Here is a 19,241-nt window from a genome sequence, read left to right as displayed (position 1 = left end):
ATATGTGGGTTACGTTGATATACTGGACCAGGTCGGCATCTATTGTAGCTGGTGTCTCAGGTTTTCTCTTCCTGGTAGTACTGGTGAACCTTGTGAAAGTTCTGCCACCCTCATGAACTTGACCAAATCCAAAGTACCTTATTTTAATGGCAGTGGATCTGTTTGTTGTTGTTGTTTTATAAATATTTATTTTGGCTGCGCCGGGTCTTAGTTGCGGCACGTGGGATCTATTAGTTGTGGCGCACGTGGGCTCTTAGTTGCGGCATGTATGCGGGATCTAGTTCCCCAACCAGGGATCGAACCCCGGGCCCCCCGCATTGGGAGCTCGGAGTCTTACCCACTGGACCACCAGGGAAGTCCCGGATCTGTTTTCTTTGAAACTAGAAACTAATTACCTGGATTCCTTTTCTCCTGTCTTCCCACCTCCAGCTTACCTCATATATTTGCACATTTTCAGCGAGCAGGTTTGTATTTCTCTGCCTTGTCTGCTCATCTCCTCCCCTAAGAATCTGAATTAGTTTTCCAGACTTTACCACTCCATTCTCTCAAAAATTGGAAAGCAAGGAGTATCAGACCCACAAAAAGAGTAAGTACCTTGGAGTATATGAAGCTGCTCATTCTTTATTTGGAAATGGAAGCAAAGCTCTGAAAAGTCAGGTCACAATCATGGTGGTCAGCGGCAGGACTGCTCACAATGTAAGGAAGTTTGGGGGCTGTGCCCTAGGTTTTCCCAGAGATGCCTTAGGCGATGCCATCAGGAACATTTAGAACTTGCTTGTTCAAGTCTGGGGCTTATAACTTCCCAGGCATGACCTCTGCAATTGATGGGTTCTCTTGACCAGACATTCTAGTGTCCATGACAACAAGGACCTACAGCTTGTGACAAGTAGGAATTTCCAGCTCACTAGCAACTTCCTGGAGGCAGCAATATCTTTGGCAGGAAGCCATCTCTTCTGTTACCTTGGCCATGAGGGCCTGCTCCAGGCCTTGAATTGATAATCCATAGGAATGGACCCTTCCCCTGTAGTCATTCCCTCCTAGAGAGGCAAGGGAAGAAGAGGGTATCTCTTAGGACCCATTGGCACCCCAGTGTCCACCCATGTCCTGGAGGTGCCAGCTCTGTCCTCTGGTGCTTTGGTGGTGGGCCTTAGGTCTGGATGCCTACACGACAGCCTGGGCACTGGAAGTCGGCCTCCCTGGCAGCCTGGATGCTGCAACCAACACAGGCCACATGGAACCAGATGTCACAACCATCACACTGAACCCAGGCTACTGTCTCTTCTTGGGGTAGGCAGCAACAAGGGGCTGCACAGTGCTCCCCGCCCCCAACTGTAGGGGGAGCCCTGGGGTTGCTCACTGGGTGTTTCCGAGGACGCCCACGTCGATTTCTGAAGAAAGTGACACAAAAACCAGGGTCACTGGAAACCTGCAGAGGCCTAGAACTTTCCCCTGGATAACTGCAGAGTGAACCTATATAGATTCACTAGACTAAAGGTGAATCTGGTTAGAAGAACTAACCCAGGTCTTGTCATTCCAACTTCTGTTCCATCTCCCATCCCCATCCCCCAAGCAGAGAGCTACTTCCCAGCCTAGGGTTCTAAAAGAATCAAAAGGCAGTGAAATACGAGACAAAGTTCTCTCCACTTACCCACTGGGTGTCAGTGGGGTTTTCTCTACACGGAGTTTCTTCCTGGGCTCCATAAGGACCGGTGGGGGGCTCTTGGGAGCCTCTCTCTCATCATCCAGTTCTGCCAACACGCGGTGAGCTGATTTCCTCCGGTTTCTTGGGGGTGGGACAGAAGGGGTGGTCCCCACTTCCCCAGCTGGAGTGGGAAGAGGCAGGCTCTGTGGCCTACCCCCACTCCGTGAGAAGGTGAGGGGCTGGGAGTGGAGCTTGCTGAGGCTGCCAATGGAGTTGAGGATCAGCGTGGCTTTGGGGGCAGGGGAGAGGGTGCTGAGGGGGCGCTGTGGAGCCCCCTGGGAGGGCAGCATGGGCCGGAAACCAACCCCGGTTCCCTCTTCTCCCCTAGACCGTGGGGTAGTAATGGCAGCAAAATCTTGAGGTTTGACTCGGACTTGCTGAAACAAGTAGAACTCTGAGGGGCTGGTTTCTGGGGGCCCTTCAGGGCCAAAGGTCAGAAGGTCACCATCACTCAACTCCAGCCTGTGACCCCTTGGGAGTCGGACATTATTGACCAAAGTCCCTGTTGATTGTGGGGCACCAGACAAATACAGAGAACGACAAAAACAAATGACAGGTCAGAAGTGGAGAAATCTGGTCCTGTCTGGTTTTCTGGGGAACATGAGGAAGAACACGACACCTGTCATCAAATTCTCACATTCTAAATCTCTCAGCAGGTGACATCAGATATGAAACTCCTTGTGAGTTGGGAATGAGTTTATTTTTCTTATGCCCTCCCCCAGGGCACATGGAGGGAATGAACTCCTTCCCTCAATTCACTGAGGTCCAATTCTCAGATGCTCACTTTCACTCAGTTCCAACTCAGTACTAATCAGCACAGCTCAGATTGTCTGGGTTCAAATCCAAGCTCCACCACTTACCAGCCATGTGACCCTGGACAAGTTAGCTTCTTTATGCCTCATTTTCCTTGTCTGTAAAATGGGGTATTTGTGCTCACCTACATTTAATGCCCTTAAAATGTTCTTGTCTCATAATAGTAAGCACTAAATGAATGTTGGCCACTATATCCAATCCCCACAGCACTCCCCAAAACAGACCTTACAAAGATTTACATTCTACCTAAGAGGAAACTAAGATCTAAAAAGGTGAAGTGACAGGCCTAAGTGATACTGCCAGGTGCCAGTAGCAGAACTGAGATGGGAACCCAGGCCTTCTGAGGCTGACTTAACTGCCTCCAAGTCGGAGTAAGACACATGTCCAGATCATTAAAACATAATTCAACATATAACTGCCCTAAGCTAAGGACAAGGTTCCTAAACAAATCTGGAAACTTAGTCAAATCTGAGCTTGTCCCCCAGTGGCCCCAGAACAACCCCACTGTGATAACTCCAGGCCCTGGATCTACCTCCCAGCCCCTCTAAGAGCTAAACAGGGTCAGCCCCACAAAGATCTGACACTGCACATTTCTGGTGGGAAGACAGGTCTGGATGACAACCATCCATCCAACCTGATGGGGAGTTTGGGAGGCAGGCAGAGTCCCTGTGGAGACTTGGTCATTCCAGCCCAGAACTGCAACTGCCCAGGCATAAGGCTGCTCTGCTCACTTCTCACCTTGGCTGCTATGGTTCTCCAGGCTGACCCTCCAGTCGTCACCCCGGCGTTCAGCGTGCAGCTCCGCATGGACTCCAGAGATGAAGCCGGGCTCCTGCTGGGGCCGCAGGGCCACATCACAGAGGTCGGCCCTGCACCCCAAGCGGTAGGTGCAGCCAGCCCCACTTGGGGGGTGGAAGGTGTAGAGATCGCCACCCTTGCCGCCCCCTATGCGCAGCAGCTGGAAGCAAGGCAGCATGGGCGGTGCCCCCTCCACACCACCTCTTCCAGTTTAGGAATCCATCACCTTTCCCACTCCCTGGGCCATGCACATCTGGCCTAAGTTCACTTTCTGTCTGATGCAAACTTGAGCTGTCCTTTGTGCAATTTCAACTTTGAGCACACTCCCTGAGTAGGGCAAATTCAGAGTGCAAGGAGCCTAGGACGCGATGCAAAATTGGCTGTCAACAGCTTTGCAACTGAAAAATTTGGTGAAGGTCCCAGTGTAGTGCAAAAAATGAAGGCGTCTTGTGGCACGAAGCTGAATCGGATCCTCAGGCTGCTAAGTATTCCAGGAGCCTTCAATCTGTGCAAGGCAACAATACATTAGGCAGCTTCTAGGGAAATTCGAACTGTAGGTGTGGGGGTGAGGGTGGGGACTGCTTCTGTGTGATATTAACTTGTCACCTCAGTGTAATTTGGAGAAGAGAAGCTTCTTCCTGTAAAACCTGCTGATCCAAATAGAGTAACCCTCCTGCTAGCCCACGCCTCACTCTTCTGGCCAATCCCTCACTCATAACTAGTTGGCTTGAATCCCAGTGGGAAGTGTATCCACTGTCACCCCTCAAAAGGCAGTGCAAACGGGTCTCTAACGTTCTCCAGCAAAGTGGATCTAAACCCTTGCTTACCGACTTCTCCGGGTGGGATAAAAACAGAAGAAAGGGCTCCCGGGATGATGCAAGGCAAACCCAGCCTTTTCCCTCCCCGCCCCAGCCCAGGTTCGTATCTACCGCGCGGTGCAGTCTCGGAATGGTCCCCTCTCCAGGCAGTGCCAGCTCGGCCCGGGTTGGTGCTCCGGCGGCTGTTTGACAGCGAGGAAACCAGGGCCAGGAGGGGCGCGGCCTCCGCGCGCGGGCAGCGCCGGCGCCGCCTTCGGAATTCCCGGGTCCGAAGCTCCCGCCGAGCGAGCCCGCCCCCCGCGCTGTTTCTGATTGGCCATCTCGTTTGCCCTCCTTCTCTCCATTGGGCGACGAGCTGGGAGGGTCCCCGATCGCCCGCCTTCCGCTTTTTCTGATTAGTTCACAAGTTTTCCCGGGTTCCCGGAGTTGGGCGGAGCTGCCAGGGGGCGGAGGTGCCACCAACGCCTTAATTGGTCCAGTCTTTAGACACTACTGCGCCTGCGTGCACCTCTTCTCCTCCTTCCGGGTTGGTAGCCTTGTAGGCTTTAGAGCCTCCCGCCAACCTGCCCGCGTTGCGCAGGCGCGGTCAGGGGCCGAGGCCGCGCCCGGGAGCTAGGTGTAGGGGGTGTGGCCAAAGGGCTGAGGGGGTCTCTCGCGCCGGGTAAGGGGCATTCGGGAAGAGTCGGTTGGGGGCGGGAAGGGGCTGAGAGGGGGTACGGGGGTGGGTTCAGGGATCCATAGGGTGGAGGGGTGCAAGGGCAGGGTAAAGGAACAAATGAGGTGGTCAGAACAGCCTTAGAGCTCAGCGTCCAGCAGGGCGAAGACTCATATCTGGGGGACAGGAGGGAGGGAGAACAGGCTATTGGGAGATGAGAGAGTAAGGGGCCAGAATAATTTCTTCAGGATAAAAGCAAATTAGGATGTAGGGAGGGATAGGAATCCCAGCTTGGGGGAAAAATAGATGAATTCGGGTGGGAGGGTGGGGAGATCTTGAAGACCTCTCTCTCTGCTCTAGGACTCTGGAGAGGTGGGTGGGCGACAGGAATGGAAGCTGAGGAGACAATAGAGAGAAACTGAGAGGAAGGTTGCTGGAAGGGTTTGGATGCGACGTCAGGAAGCTGGCTTTTCTGCCAAGGGGTCTAGGCTGCCTGGATTCCCCGGGGGTCCTGGGTAGGCGTCCTGCCCTACATGTGGCCACATTCATCAGGGGCCAGGCATTGGGCCAGCGCTTTGATAGGGAAGGACCCAGGAGTCATGGCTTGGTGGTGTCTGGATGGGCTTCCCCAAGGCCTTGGTGAGCCATGGAGAGAACTCTGGAGATTGGGCTCACAGCCTCTGCACTGCATACCTCCTTTCTCACCTCCATCCAGGAAAGGCAGAGACTGTAGAAACTTAAGGAGGAGAGTAAAGGCACTGCCCAGAATTCTAAAAGTATGAGTAAAACCAGAGCCTCTCTCAGCCTGTCTCAGTAAATTCTCTCCATCTCATGGCTGTTGCCACAGTCCTATCAGGAACCAGATTGAGACAAGCAAGTGATCTTTAGGTATTTCCTACTTCTTTTGGGAAGTAGGATAAAGAGGAGCTAAGAGTCAGATGGACCTGGCTGTTATTTAAGGATTATGACTGTTATTGTAGGGGCTCTCTCTTTGGAAGGTGGTCTGAAAATTGAATTGGAGTGTCCTTGTTTCTCCTATTGTCCAGGGGAGCATAGATGGCTGGACACAGACTCTAGAGACTTCAAATAATGTGGAAATGTTTCGACCTTCAGGTCAGTGGGACCTGGCAAGGGGGCTGGTGATTCTGTCTCCCTGGGAAACTGACCATCTTTGTCCTTATGATTCTTCAGGTTCCACTGGGCTGATTCCCCCATCCCACTTCCAAGTTCGGCCCCTTCCAACTCTGCCAAGAATGGCTCCCATGTGGGTCTCAGACATTCCCCTGGTTCAGCCCCCAGCCCATCAAGATGTCTTAGAGAGGCGGCCAGATAACCAGAGACCTCAAGTGACCATGTGGGAACAGGAAGTTTCTGGCAAAGGGCAGGAGCCAGGGTGGAGAGGCAGGTACAGATCTAATGTTGCTGTTTTCTTGGGCTTGCTTGCCAGTGGCCCTTCTTCCCTGAAATAGATTCCTTACCCTATTTCAGCCCTTAGTTCCATGATTATTCATTTTTATATAAGCAATTGTTGTTGCCTACAATGCATAAATAATAGCAGTGTGCTAGATGCTAGGGACAAAGATAACAAAAATGAATAAGAGAGATCCTGATATCAAGGAATTTTATTTTATTTTTGATAATTTTTTTTTTTAATTAATTTATCTATTTGTTTTATTTTTGGCTGCGTTGGCCTTTGTTGCTGCCCACAGGCTTTCTCTAGTTGCAGTGAGCGGGGCCTACTCTTCGTTGCGGTGCGTGGGCTTCTCATTGCAATGGCTTCTCTTGTTGTGGAGCACGGGCTGTAGGGGCGTGGGCTCTAGAGCACAGGCTCAGTAGTTGTGGCACACGGGCTTAGTTGCTCTGCGGCATGTGGGATCTTCCTGGAGCAGGGCTCGAACCCGTGTCCCCTGCCTTAGCAGGCGAATTCTTAACCACTGCGCCACTAGGGAAGCCCCTATCAAAGAATTTTAAATCCTAAAGGAAGAGATAGGTTGACCCACAGCTGATTGTATTAAGCGTAGAATAAGGCAGTCTGAAGAAGTACGGGCTGGGAGTACAGACCGTGTGCTGTGGTAGTGTAGATTCATTCTGACGGAGCTGACCATGCCATCTGTCAATTTGTTGTCTGTGAAGATTCTTATTCTTGTTGTTTCATGTGTGTCTTTTCCCAAATGTACTGGAACATCATCCTGCCATTTTGTTCTTGAGTGGATTGCAGGTGAGTCTACCTTGAACCCCGTCAAAGGGAAAGGAGCATAATGATGAAAGGGGAGCATTGGAGTGAGTGTCAGGAGACAGAGACTCTTTGTGACTAATTTGGCTACCAGCTAGGGGTCCTTTGGCCAGTCACCTAATTTCTCTAGGCTACAGATCTCTGCCACTTAAAAAAGGTGCTGGGGAATTCCCTGGCGGGCCAGTGGTTAGGACTCTGCTTTCACTGCCAAGGGCACAGGTTCAGTCCCTGGTCAGGGAGCTAAGATCCTGCAAGCTGCATGGTGCGGCCAAAATAAATTAAAATTAAAAAAAAAAAAATGCTGTCGTTCTGGGCCTCAGTGAGGGAGCTGTGTCAAGAGCCATGTTATAAGCTGGTTTCAACTTTACGTGACGCCAGTAGACTGTGCTCTCCAGCGGTTGGGACTATGTAATTTATTGAGGTACTGCACTCTCAGACTTCTCATGTGGTGTACCTAACACTCAATAAATGATTTTAACTAGTGCCTGGCCTCACCATATTGATACTCGTTGCCATGACCTCTCTTTCCACCTCCATCAAACTTTTCCTTGCCCTTAAATCAGAATTCAGAAATCTCTGAGTGTCCTTCCCGCTTCTGCAGTTCAGAACGTGTGGCCTAATGATGTGCATCTGATGTTTAACACATCTGCCTGTATATTGTCCTCGAGAGAGGTCATGTTCCATGAACTCAGCTAGCCTTTAGGTCCTGTGGGCCCAGATATGCTTAGTAGGGCTGTTATCAATGATGATGGTGACGGAAATGCAGAGATCCCCATGGCCCAGCTTCATCCGCTGCCAGCTCCCCATATGGGAGCAGAGGGATCCTCTCCTCCTTCTCCTGTCTCCATTTATGCCTTGGCCACCCTCCCAGCACCAGAGACAGGTCTCACCTGTGCTAACCTGTCTTTGAAGGTCCGTGGAGCTGGCGGGGTCGCAGGCCCTGAGCCAGCAGGCTGAGCTGATCTCTCGGCAGCTGCGAGAGCTGCGGCGGCTCGAGGAGGAGGTCCGGGTGCTGCGGGAGACCTCGCTGCAGCAGAAGATGAGGCTGGAGGCCCAGGCCATGGAGCTGGAGGCACTGGCACGGGCAGAGAAGGCTGGCCGCACTGAGGCCGAGGGCCTGCGTGCTGCCCTGGCCGGGGCCGAGGTTGTCCGGAAGAACCTGGAAGAAGGGAGCCAGCGGGAGCTGGAGGAGGTTCAGAAGCTGCACCAAGAGCAGGTGAATGTGGGCCTGGGAAGGGTTCAGCTGCACAGTGGTGAGCTGGGCAGGAGCTCCCCAGCAAAGAGCAGGCATTGCAGAAAAGAGTGATGAGATGTTTGGTGAAGGTGAAAGAAACAGGTGACCTGGAAAGAGGGAGAACTTGGATGTGTTGGTCTTATTCAGATTGCCCTTTTCCGCCAGGACTCAGGAGACCTCCCACCACTTGAAGCCCTCCTTCCTCTTCCAGTAGGAAGTAGTTTGTCTTTCTACTTTACTCCAGGTACCCAGTTCATCTGGGAACACTGTGGGAGGGAGAGCGAGGGAGGTGGGAGTGGGGTCCTAAGGTGGACTGGGAAGGGGCGATTATTCAGTCAGCAAGCATTTATCCGTGCTTACTCTTTGCCATCCCTGAGACAAGAGCCGGGACACTGGGGTGAGCAAATCAGCCAACTCTCTGCCCTTGTGGGTGGAGCTGACAGCCTAGTGGGGGATACACACATTCAATGCTTAATTTAATTCTAGTTAATTAATTGCATTGGGAAAAGAGCCATGAAGGAGAAGGACAAAGGAGCCCTGACTGGTCTGGGGGTTTGGGAAGGCCACCCTAATCAGTCGACATGTTAGGAAATGAAACCATAAAGATATTGGAAGAAAATATGGGTGAATTCCTTTATAACCTGGGAATGGGGAAACCTTTCTACCTGTGAATCAAAATCCAGAGCCATTAAGGAAAAGATTGATATATTGACTTTATAATACCAAACTTAGGAATGACAAAATAAAAGTAAAATTAAAGGGTAAGTGATAAACTATAGAAGAATATTTCCAGGTCATATCACAAGAAAAAGCTAATATCCCTACTATATAACGTGTGCCTAGAAATCAAGAAGAGAAAGACAGCAGTCCAGGCAGAAAATGGACAGAAGAGATCGTTCAAAGAAAAATATAAAGAGCCTTTAGATTCATGAAAGATGCTTAATGATAAGAAGTTGACATTTGTGTTAAATAGGAGTTGGCGGGCTTCCCTGGTGCCGCAGTGGTTGAGAGTCCGTCTGCCAGTGCAGGGGACAAGGGTTTGAGCTCTGGTCTGGGAGGATCCCACATGCTGCGGAGCAGCTGGCCCCGTGCGCCACAGCTACTGAGCCTGCGCTCTGGAGCCCGCGTGCCACAACTGCTGAGGCCCACGCGCCTAGAGCCCATGCTCTGCAGTGGGAGGGGCCACTGCAATGAGAGGCCCGCGCGCGCGGTGGCGAGGAGTGGCCCCCGCTGGCCGCAGCTGAAGGGGGCCCGCGCACGGCAACGAAGACCCAATGCGGCTATAAATAAATAAATTAATTAATTAATTAAAATAAAAAAAATAGGAGTTAGCTGGTGGGCAGGCATGTGGGGAGGTGATGGGGGCTGGTGTGACACTTGGCTGCAAGTAGATGTGAATGGGAGGAGGCCAGAGGGGCCTGAGTGCAGGCGATGAGAGGGGCTCTGGGTGTTGGGGTGGAGTGTGAGTCCTTGGGCCTGTTCAACTTTATACTTTACCTTAAGAGCAATGGGTAACCGCTGAAAGGTTTTAACAGGGAAATTACATGATCAGGTTTATATTTTATGTGTAAAAGGACCAGTTTTGTGATTCGTGTCCCAAAAGCTCACAGTGACTATGGTATAGAGATAGGGCTAGAGGCGGGCAGACCGGAAGTGAGGGCAGCCACTTTCCCTCCTTCACCGGCCGAACCATGACTCCTTCAGCGTATCTGACACCCTTAACCACTGTTGGTGGTGCTGTGAGAAAAGGACAAGCTCCCTGCCTTCCTAGGGCTTCCTTCTGGATGGGGGGAAGCAGACAGTAAGCACGTGCAGAAGCAGGATCATTTCATAGTGATAAGAAGTGCAGGAAGGGCACGAACAGGTGATAGGACAGCGCAGGTGCTGGGTAGGGAGTAGCGGTCCGGGGAGGCCTTCCCCACGAGGCGGCATCACTGAGATCTGAGGAGCTGGGGGAAGCCAAGCCTCCAGGTCGACTCTGAGGTGGGAAAGAGCAGACTTGTTGGGGGGACGGTGGGAGAGCACTGTGGCTGGAGCAGAGCGGGCAGTGGGAGAAACAGGACAGAGCTCAGAGAAGCAGGCAGAGGCCAAGGCACGACAGGTTTCACAGGCCCAGGGAAGAAGCCGGTCTGAACGCTGTGGTAAGCCACTGGAGGTTTCTAAGACCGGTCAGGAGATGGTTGCCATTGTCCAGGCCAGAGATGAGGGTGGGTTACCTCAGGTTGGTGGCACTGGACATGGAGAGAAGTGACAATGTTTTGGCAGGAGACCTGACAGGAACTGCTGGTGGATTGGAGGGTGATGGGGAGTGAGGCACCAAGGATGGTCTCCGTTTTGCTGTGCACAGTTGGGTGATTTCTTGGGTGCTTGTCCAAGGTCACAGAAGGTGGGAGTGAAGGGCAGGGCCAAAGCAGAGGGCGGATTTGGAAAGCCCAGGTGTGGGCGAGCTGGCCCCTGCTGAGCCCTCCCTTCTCTCCATAGCTCTCCTCCTTGACACAGGCTCACCGGGAGGCTCTTTCCAGTTTGACTAGCAAAGCTGGGGGCCTGGAGAAGTCTCTGAGTAGTCTGGAAACCAGGAGGTCAGGAGAAGCCGAGGAGCTGGCTGCGGCCCAGAGGGAGGCCGAGCTGCTGCGGAAGCAGCTGAGGTGAGTGGGCGGGTGGGCGACCGAAGGGCAGTTGGTCTGGCATTCGTGGGTTGGTGGGTGGGGTGGGTCTCCAGGGTGCCCCCCGATGGCTACCCTGCTCCCACCCCAACCCTAGGAAGACCCAAGAGGATTTAGAGGCTCAGGCGACCTTGGTTGAGAACCTAAGGAGGTACGTGGGGGAGCAGGTCCCTCCCGAGGTCCACAGTCAGATGTGGGAATCAGAGCGACAGGAGCTTCTAGAAACCGTGCAGGTGAGAGAGCGCTGGGCATGGGGTGGGACGTGAGGGCTCAGGTCCTGGGCTAGGGGGCCCTGGAGAAGAGCACAGTCCCCGGGAGAGAAGGCAGTGCTGTCAAGGGGCACACAGCCTGGCCGCCGCCCGAGGGCCACTGGGAGACCCGACAAGAGGTAGCTAGCTGTCCTCTCTCTCTCCCCCGACCCTGCCCGAAGCACCTGCGGGAGGACCAGGCCGGCCTGCACACCACCGCGGAGCTGCTGCAGGTGCGCGTGCAGAGCCTCACGCACATCCTCTGCATGCAGGAGGAGGAGCTGGCCCGGAGGGTAGGCCCCTGGCCCAGGCCCCTCGCCCCTGGGTGCCCCCTGTGCGTGGGAGGGGTCGGTGTGCCGCTCCTAGAACCTGCCCGCGTCTTTCTTCCCCTGAACGCCTCTTCTTGCTGTGGCTCCTGATGCCTGGGCAGGACAGAAGAAATAAAACCCACCTCCTTCCTCTGCTCCCCCAGGAGCCCACACTCTCCCCACTTCCTCCACCCTCAGGTTCAGCCTTCAGACTGCCTGGAGCCCGAGTTCACCGAGAAGTGCCAGTCCCTGCTGAAGCGCTGGCGGGAGAAGGTGTTTGCCCTTTTGGTGCAGCTGAAGGCCCAGGAGCTGGAGCACAGAGAATGCGTGGAGCAGCTGAAGGGACAGGTCACCTGGCACCCTCTCTCCCCATGCTCTCCCCCAGCTCTCTGCTCCTTACAGGAGGGGTGGCATTTATTCACCAAATACTTGGGTGGTTCCCACATGCTGGCAGCGCAGCCCTGAGCAAAGGCTGACAAGGACCTGCTCTCATGAGGTGGGCCGGCCTCCCCCAGAAGGGGACAGTGTCCAAGGATGGGTGGGTGGCACGGGCAGAGGCTGGCCACGGGTCCTGGTGGGTCGGTCACAGGGTAGTTCCTTAAGGTGTGGGCATGGGGAACATGCTTCTGGAAGGAAACCTGGACCCAGACTCCATTCTTAGGAACCCGGGCTTACTGTCTCCATGTGTGGCCTTCTTTCAGAGACCCCTGCACCTGCCCCTTCCTTCCCAATGCCTCCCCTACAGCTTTGGCTCTAGACCTGCCTCCTCTCCTCCCCCAGGTGGCAGAGCTCCAGGAAGGAGTCAAAACCCAGTGCCAGGAGCAGGCCATCCTGCAGCGCTCCCTGCAGGACAAAGCTGCAGAAGTGGAGGTAGAGCGGATGGGTGCCAAGGTCAGTGTCTGAGATGGGCAGAGGCTGAGGGAGGGCAGGGAAACCTCAGGGAGGGGGACACTTTTGGTTTGTTTTGGCTGTACCACGTGGCATGTGGGATCTTAGTTCTCCGAACCAGGGATCAAACCCGTGCCCCCTGCAGTGGAAGCGAGCAGTCTTAACCACTGGACCGCCAGGGAAGTCCTGAGGGGACCATGTTCTTTACCGTATCCTTCCTAGGCCCTGCAGACGGAGCTGAGCCGCACTCAGGAGGCCCGGCGCCGGGAGCAGCAGCAGACAGCCACAGCGGAAGAGCAGCTGAAGCTTGTGGCCAATGCTGTCAGCAGGTATCTGGGATGGAGGGTGGGTGGAGTAGCATTTCTGCTTCGACAGCTTCCTGGGCATCTTGGAGTTTAAGAGCCTCAGGCAAGAGGGGCTAGAAAGCTGGCCATGTGGAGGATGCAGGGCTGCAGGGCTGGAGGTATGTAGCCCTGTAAAATCTTTGTGTTTGTTTTTTCCTGGGGCAACCCCCTTCCACATTCACAGCAGGGTCACTTGTTATGACTCCCACCCACTGCGTGTTTGGCTGGAGATGAGGTATTACTAACTTCCTCTTGCAGTTAGTAACGGCTTGAGCTAAATAGAGCACCTAGGAGGGTCTCCACCTTCAGAATTGTTCGAGGATGGGGAATGTGGACACTTGATCTTTCTTCCTTCCCTCCTTTCTCTCTTTCTTTTTCTTTCTTTCTCTCTTCCTTCCTTCCTTTCTTTCTTTCTTTCTTTCTTTCTTTCTTTCTTTCTTTCTTTCTTTCTTTCTTTCTTTCTTTCTTTCTCTCTCTCTCCCTCCTTCCCTCCCTCCTTCCCTCCCTCCTTCCCTCCCTCCTTCCCTCCCTCCCTCCCTCCCTCCCTCTCTCTCTCTCTCTCCCTCCCTCCCTCCCTCTCTTTCTTTCTTTCAAATTTTGCAGGCATGCCCTGTTGAGTTGGAAAAAATTTAATCTATTTTTTTTAAAGCTGAACACCCACAGGTATACCTCTTTTTATTGTACTTTGCTTTATTAACTTCACAGATGCTGCTACAAATCGAAGGTTTGCGGCAACTCTGTGTCGAGCAAGTCTATTGGTGCCATTTGTTTTTCCAACAGCATTGTTTTAAAATTAATGCTGTTTTTAAATGTTTAGTTGTTTTTTCAGACGTAATGCTATTGCACACTTAATGGACTACAGTATAGCATAAACATAACTTTTATATGCACTGGGAACCCAGAAAATTCGTGTGACTCGCTTTATTGCAGTTTCCTTCCCCCCCCCCTTTATTTATTTATTTATTTGTTTATTTTTTTAACATCTTTTTTGGAGTATAATTGCTTTACAATGGTGTGTTAGTTTCTGCTATATAACACAGTGAATCAGCTATACATATACATATATCCCCATATCTCTTCCCTCTTGGGTCTCCCTCCCACCCTTCCTATCCCACCCCTCTAGGTGGTCACAAAGCACCAAGCTGATCTCCCTGTGCTATGTGTCTGCTTCCCACTACCTATCTATTTTACATTTGGTAGTATATATAAGTCCACGCCACTCTCTCACTTCCTCCCAGCTTACCCTTCCCCCTCCCTGCCAGTTTCCTTTTTAATCAGTTGCAAGCCTGTCTCTCATACCAACTTCCTAGGTGTTTCCTTCACAGCTATTGTTAGATAACCTTTAGAAAGACCTCTAAGGAGAAGCACAGGTTTCTTTGCACAGGTAACAATCCCTCCTCGGCTTTGGACATGGGGACACTGAGGTGGTCTGAGGAGAGCTCTCAGCACAGTGCCTGGCTTATTGTCTGCATTCTGTAAATGTTCACTTTTACCATGAGGCTCTTCTAGATGGATCACATAACAGTTTTGGCTTAGAAAAATTGTGATGCAGGGTGGGTCCTTGCCTACCATCCCCTTCTGTTGGATTTGTACCTTGAGGACTAATTTAACCAAAAAAAAAAATTTCATGAAAAATTTCAAGCGTGCATGGCATTAGAGAGACTAGTTATGATGAACTACTGCCCAGATTCAATCCATTGCATGTGCCTCCTACCTCCAGGAAGACAGAAAGATACACTGTGGACAGGGTTTTACTTTGATACCAGGACAGAACTGAAATGGTCCTTGCTAATGATTTATTGCCAAAAAGTCCACGTGGCCTAAAACAACCCAAGCTCGGATTGTTGCCAGGTTTGTTAGCCTCTTGGTGGCTTGGAGATCCTGTCAGGAAAAGGCTTTCATAAGAACCACAGTAGGTGTTGGAAGCACCCGCTCAAACAATTTTCAGATAAAAGTGATCTCTGCTGTGCTGCTAGGGATACAGCCTTCAGCCTTTGTCGTCCGCTTGTTTTTCCCCTGGGTGCTGCATAGGCCCTCCTCCCAGGGGACCCATTTAGACTTCTCAACTTCCATGAGCCACGTTGATCCTGCTTTGGGCACAGCCAGCTGATAAAGCATGTGGACCCGGCCTTTGTTGGTATCAGGGACTTGTTAGAGAGGATAACTTTGATCTCTGATACATAATAGTGATCAAAAAGCAGATCGTGAGAAATAAGCTTAGCACATTGCTTGAAAAGATGTACAATTATTTAATGCCTTCTTGGGGCAAACTGATGGAAGCTATGGGCTTTGTTCCATAGAAGAATGCACATAAGTTCATACACCCCAAACGTGGCATATGGCGGCAGGAGACTCCCCAAACCTGGAGACGCACCTGGAGGCCTGAGGTGCAAAAGTCTAAATCAGCTAGAGATAAGCCTGCTTTAGGGCACTTGTTTTAGCCCCCATAGAATCGATGTTCCTGAACCCTTTACTTTGTGATGGCATCTGAGTCCAGATAAGGTGTGACCTCATGAACCTGATTATTGTTTTTACCGTAGGGTTGTTTCTAAAGACACTGATTGCAAGGACGCAAATGAGAAGCTTATGTAGGTTTTGGGACCAGGAATAGCTGCGCCTTTTTTTTTTTTTTTTGTCTGGGCCACGCAGCATGCGGGATCTTAGTTCCCCGACCAGGGATCAAACCCACACCCCCTGCAGTGGAAGTACGGCGACTTAACCACTGGACCACCAGGGAAGTCCCTAGCTGTGCTTTTCTTATGAGCAACTGCATCATTTTTATTTGACAATGACTAAGGGGCTTAAGCTCTCAGTTTTCTTTCACGACTGGCAGGGCACAGAGTTGGGGCCCCTACTCTTGGCTTCAGCTTCTCTTGCCCTTGCTCTGATTTCCCCTTCCCTGCTTTCCCCACGTACATAGCAATACAGGATAGAGGGGATCAAGTCCTTTTGGAAATAAGATGGGGTTGAAGGGTCATGACTTTGTGTCTTCTCCAGCTTTCAGACCTGGCTCCAGAGCGCCATGGCAGAGGTGAAGCAGGCCGCAGCCCGGTTGCCCGGCCTCAGCAGCCGAGTCAGCTATGCCGTCCGCAAGGTCCACACCATTCAGGGTGGGTAGGGCAACTGCCAGATGCGTCCTGCCCCTGTCACTGCCCCAGCAGCTCTCTCATCCTACACCCACCTTCCTGCCTCCTCCTTACCAGTCCGGGCATCTCCCGTTTTCCCTCTTCTCCTCCACAAGCTCACCTCTCTGTTGCTCTCTGCCTTTTCTTCCCCAGGCCTGATGGCTCGAAAACTGGCCCTTGCTCAGCTGCGCCAGGAGAGGTAAAGTTTGGGCCACTTTGAGGTGGATCAGGGGCAGGAGTGGGGCTTTAAGGTGTTGGTTGCTGGGACCCAAAAAAGCGAGGATGGAGGAAGGATGGGGGCTTAGGGGTCAGGCAGCTGGGTGATTCCCCCCATCTCTGTTTCCCTTCCCTGTCTCAGCTGCCCCCGACCCCCACCGGCCACGGATATGAGCCTGGAGCTGGAGCAGCTGCGGGAGGAACGGAACCGTCTGGACGCAGAACTGCAGCTGAGCGCCCACATCATCCAGCAGGAGGTGGGCCGGGCCCGGGAGCAAGGTACACCTGGTCCTCAAGTCACCGAGCTTGAGCCGGGGCCAGAGTCTGAGTCTGGGGGATGAAGAGGAAGAGGGAAGAGCTGGGGTCTAGGGTATGGAGAAGCCTGAGTGGGCACCACATCTTCCCAGGGGAGGCGGAGCGGCAGAAGCTGAGCGAAGTGGCCCAGCAGCTGGAGCAGGAGCTGCAGCGCACCCAGGAGTCCCTGGCCACTTTGGGGCTGCAGCTGGAGGCGGCTCGCCAGGGCCAACAGGAGAGCACGGCGGAGGCTGCCAGTCTCCGGCAGGAGCTGACCCAGCAGCAGGAGATCTACGGGCAAGGTGTGCAGGAGGGGCCGTGGGCAGACCCATGGTGGGGGCGGGGGTGGGAACCATGAACCAAGGCTCCCCTGACACCCCACGTGCACCTCCACCCCAGCGCTGCAGGAGAAGGTGGCCGAAGTGGAGACTCGACTGCGGGAGCAGCTCTCAGAATCAGAAAGGAGACTGAACGAGGCTCGCAGGGAACACACCAAGGCCGGTGAGATTGGCTGGGGTGGACGTGGGTTTTCAGGAAGAAGGAAGTGTTGAGGCATGAGGTTATTTTAAAAACTTTATTTTTAAAGCTTTTTGGAAGTGTGCGGGTCATGAAGTTATCAAGGAAGATGAATTCTCAGGTGGTAAACACCCATATATAGCCAGCAGCCATATCAAGCAACAGCACTTGACCAGCCCTGGATCCCCTGCAGCCCCTCCCAGTCACCCCCCTCCGCAAAGGCAGTCTGACATCTCATACCAACGATTACCCCCAACTTTTTATTGGGAAAAATTTCAAACACCTAGCCAAGTTAAAAGAATCATGTAATGGATACTCATATACCTTCTCTGGTTAGAGGCAGCAGTTAATAACCTTTGGTCACATTTCCTATCTGTATATATACACATATTGATATATAAATATTTTGGGGGGAATTATTGAAAGTAAGTTGCAAACATCCTGACTGTTCAGCTGCATCTCCCACAAATAGGATATTTTCCTATGTAACCTCAATACCATTGTCACACTTTAAGAAAATGAATATGAATTGCACAAAATCTGGTATCCAGTCCCTATTCAGATTTCCCCTGCAGGACTCTGGGAAGCTTCAGTGATGGGGGAGGTACTTTGGGTTCGCAGATTCATAGGATCCTAGAGCATCAGACTCCCCTCCCTCTGTACGGCAGACTGAAAGCCACAAAGTATCAGTGGCTCACCTGAGTCACAGAGCTGGGGACCCAGTGTTCCTGCCCATCCTTCCAAGCTTGTTTTCACGGTGCCTCATGGCCTCTAGGCTGCCCAACACCCGTCCCCTCTGAGGCCTGGCTTTCCCGTAGTGGTCTCCCTGCGCCAGATCCAGCGCAAAGCCACCCGGGAAAAGGAGCGGAACCAGGAGCTGCGGCGCCTGCAGGATGAGGCCCGAAAGGAGGAGGGACAGCGGCTGACCCAGCGCCTGAAGGAGCTGGAGAGAGACAAGAACCTCATGCTGGTAGGAGGAGGAGACGGGGCTCTTCTCAGGGAGCAGAGCTGTGGAAAGGGGAGGGGGCTCTGCCCGGGCTTGGTGGCGTTTAACCCTCTCCTTCCCAGGCCACCTTGCAGCAAGAGGGTCTCCTCTCCCGTTACAAGCAGCAGCGACTGTTGGCAGTTCTTCCTTCCCCATCGGATAAGGGGTTACCTGTGGAGTCCAGCCCCAGGCCCTCAGAGTCTTCAGCGCCTGCACCTCCGGCAGCGGCCCTATGCACCAAGGAGTCCATCAAAGGTAAGGGACAGATGGCGGGGGACTTCACGCATCTCTCCTCCAGGCACTCTGCAATGCATGAGCCTTGTTCTCTGTGACCCCTGGAGGCCCACAGCCTCTCTTATTCACGCCCGCCTTGGACCAGGAGCCTTCTCCCTCATAACCCTCACATCCTGCGGCGTGACGGTGACAGCCTTCTCTTGTCCACCTCCTGTCCCTTGGGGTCTTCTTTCCCAGGATCCCTTTCTGTCCTGCTCGATGACTTGCAGGGCCTGAGTGAGGCCATTTCCAAAGAGGAAGCTATTTGTGAAGGAGACAGCCAGACCTCTTCTTCTGTCTGCCACTGAGCAGCTGCGAGGACCGGAAAGATGAGGATAGAGGAGGAGTGGGTTGGGGAGGGGGTCCAGCCCAGCTCCCTTCCCATCCAGCTGCCTTCGGGGACACCAGCCACCAAGATGTTGTGAATTCTCCCATGGCTCAATAAAGATGACTACAGTAGGAGCCATTGTTTGGACAGTTCTCTCTGGGAATATAAGGAAGTTTTCTCCCTGCAGCCTCTCTTGTCCGGGAAATGTGAGAAGTGGCCCCCCACACAGCTCTTTCTCTAGATGATTCCTTTTTCGAAACCCCTTTCCCAGGCTGCCCAGGAAGTTTTTGGAGAAGCTCCAGGTTTCTTTTTATTCTCAACTTTTGTTTTAAAACTACCTCTGGAAGGTGGTCAGTGCCAGGAATGAAGCAGATAAAACATTCACATGTTCGACAGGAATCGCAGATCCAGGCAGCATCCTGCCCCGGGGGGCCACTGTGGTGGGCTTGACGGGCGGGTCCCTGCTCCCGTGGCACTTACAGTCCGGTGGGAGAGACAGACGACGGGCAAGTACTTACATGAACAAATGAGCATTTCAAACAATAATAAGTGCTATGAATATGAAGGGAAAAAATAAATGACAGTGATGTGGTAGAAACTGGCTGTGTGGGGAGGGGCGGCATTAGATGGGGGGCAGGCAAGGCCTCTCTCAGGAGGGATGTGGTGCTGAGGCCGGAGTGAGGTGAGGAGCAGGCTGTGCAGCCCCCTGGGAGGAGCACGAGGGCGGGCACAGGGTGCGCAGGTGCGGAGGCTGGAGGGAGCCCGAGGGAGGATGCTGCAGGGAGAGGCCAGGCCTGGTG

General features: G+C 52.9%; 2 protein-coding genes across 7 annotated transcripts; one reads left to right on the top strand and one right to left on the bottom strand.

The window, feature by feature from the left end:
• Positions 1-649: 649 nt before the first annotated feature.
• Positions 650-4,309, bottom strand: TCF19 (transcription factor 19). Its single transcript, XM_061194924.1, has 4 exons — positions 4,243-4,309; positions 3,254-3,818; positions 1,649-2,204; positions 650-1,388 (listed from the first exon to the last, which is right to left on the bottom strand). Exons 2-4 carry the CDS (start codon positions 3,489-3,491, stop codon positions 1,148-1,150), a joined length of 1,035 nt encoding a protein of 344 aa, XP_061050907.1. The 5' UTR covers positions 3,492-3,818; positions 4,243-4,309; the 3' UTR covers positions 650-1,147.
• Positions 4,310-4,681: 372 nt separating this feature from the next.
• On the top strand, positions 4,682-18,575 carry CCHCR1 (coiled-coil alpha-helical rod protein 1). 6 transcript variants are annotated; one of them, XM_061195957.1, is made up of 18 exons: positions 4,682-4,792; positions 5,833-5,899; positions 5,978-6,191; positions 7,932-8,235; positions 10,735-10,898; positions 11,014-11,149; positions 11,347-11,457; positions 11,671-11,820; positions 12,253-12,363; positions 12,583-12,689; positions 15,702-15,814; positions 15,983-16,028; positions 16,188-16,324; positions 16,453-16,641; positions 16,739-16,840; positions 17,674-17,825; positions 17,963-18,095; positions 18,312-18,575. In XM_061195957.1, the coding sequence occupies exons 2-18, from the start codon at positions 5,884-5,886 to the stop codon at positions 18,419-18,421; spliced, it is 2,295 nt and encodes a 764-aa protein (XP_061051940.1). In that variant the 5' UTR covers positions 4,682-4,792; positions 5,833-5,883; the 3' UTR covers positions 18,422-18,575. The 6 variants fall into 6 exon arrangements, 5 of the variants coding, with proteins under 5 accessions (XP_061051940.1, XP_061051941.1, XP_061051939.1 ...); XM_061195958.1 differs by having other exon boundaries at positions 4,683-4,792; positions 17,966-18,095; XM_061195956.1 differs by having other exon boundaries at positions 4,683-4,792; positions 17,924-18,095.
• The last annotated feature ends 666 nt before the right edge of the window (positions 18,576-19,241 follow it).

Source organism: Eubalaena glacialis, chromosome 7, assembly GCF_028564815.1.
Source record: "Eubalaena glacialis isolate mEubGla1 chromosome 7, mEubGla1.1.hap2.+ XY, whole genome shotgun sequence".
Taxonomy (NCBI): Eukaryota; Metazoa; Chordata; class Mammalia; order Artiodactyla; family Balaenidae; genus Eubalaena; species Eubalaena glacialis.
Note: the sequence above shows the minus strand (reverse complement) of the source record. Positions and strands in the feature narration are given on the sequence as shown.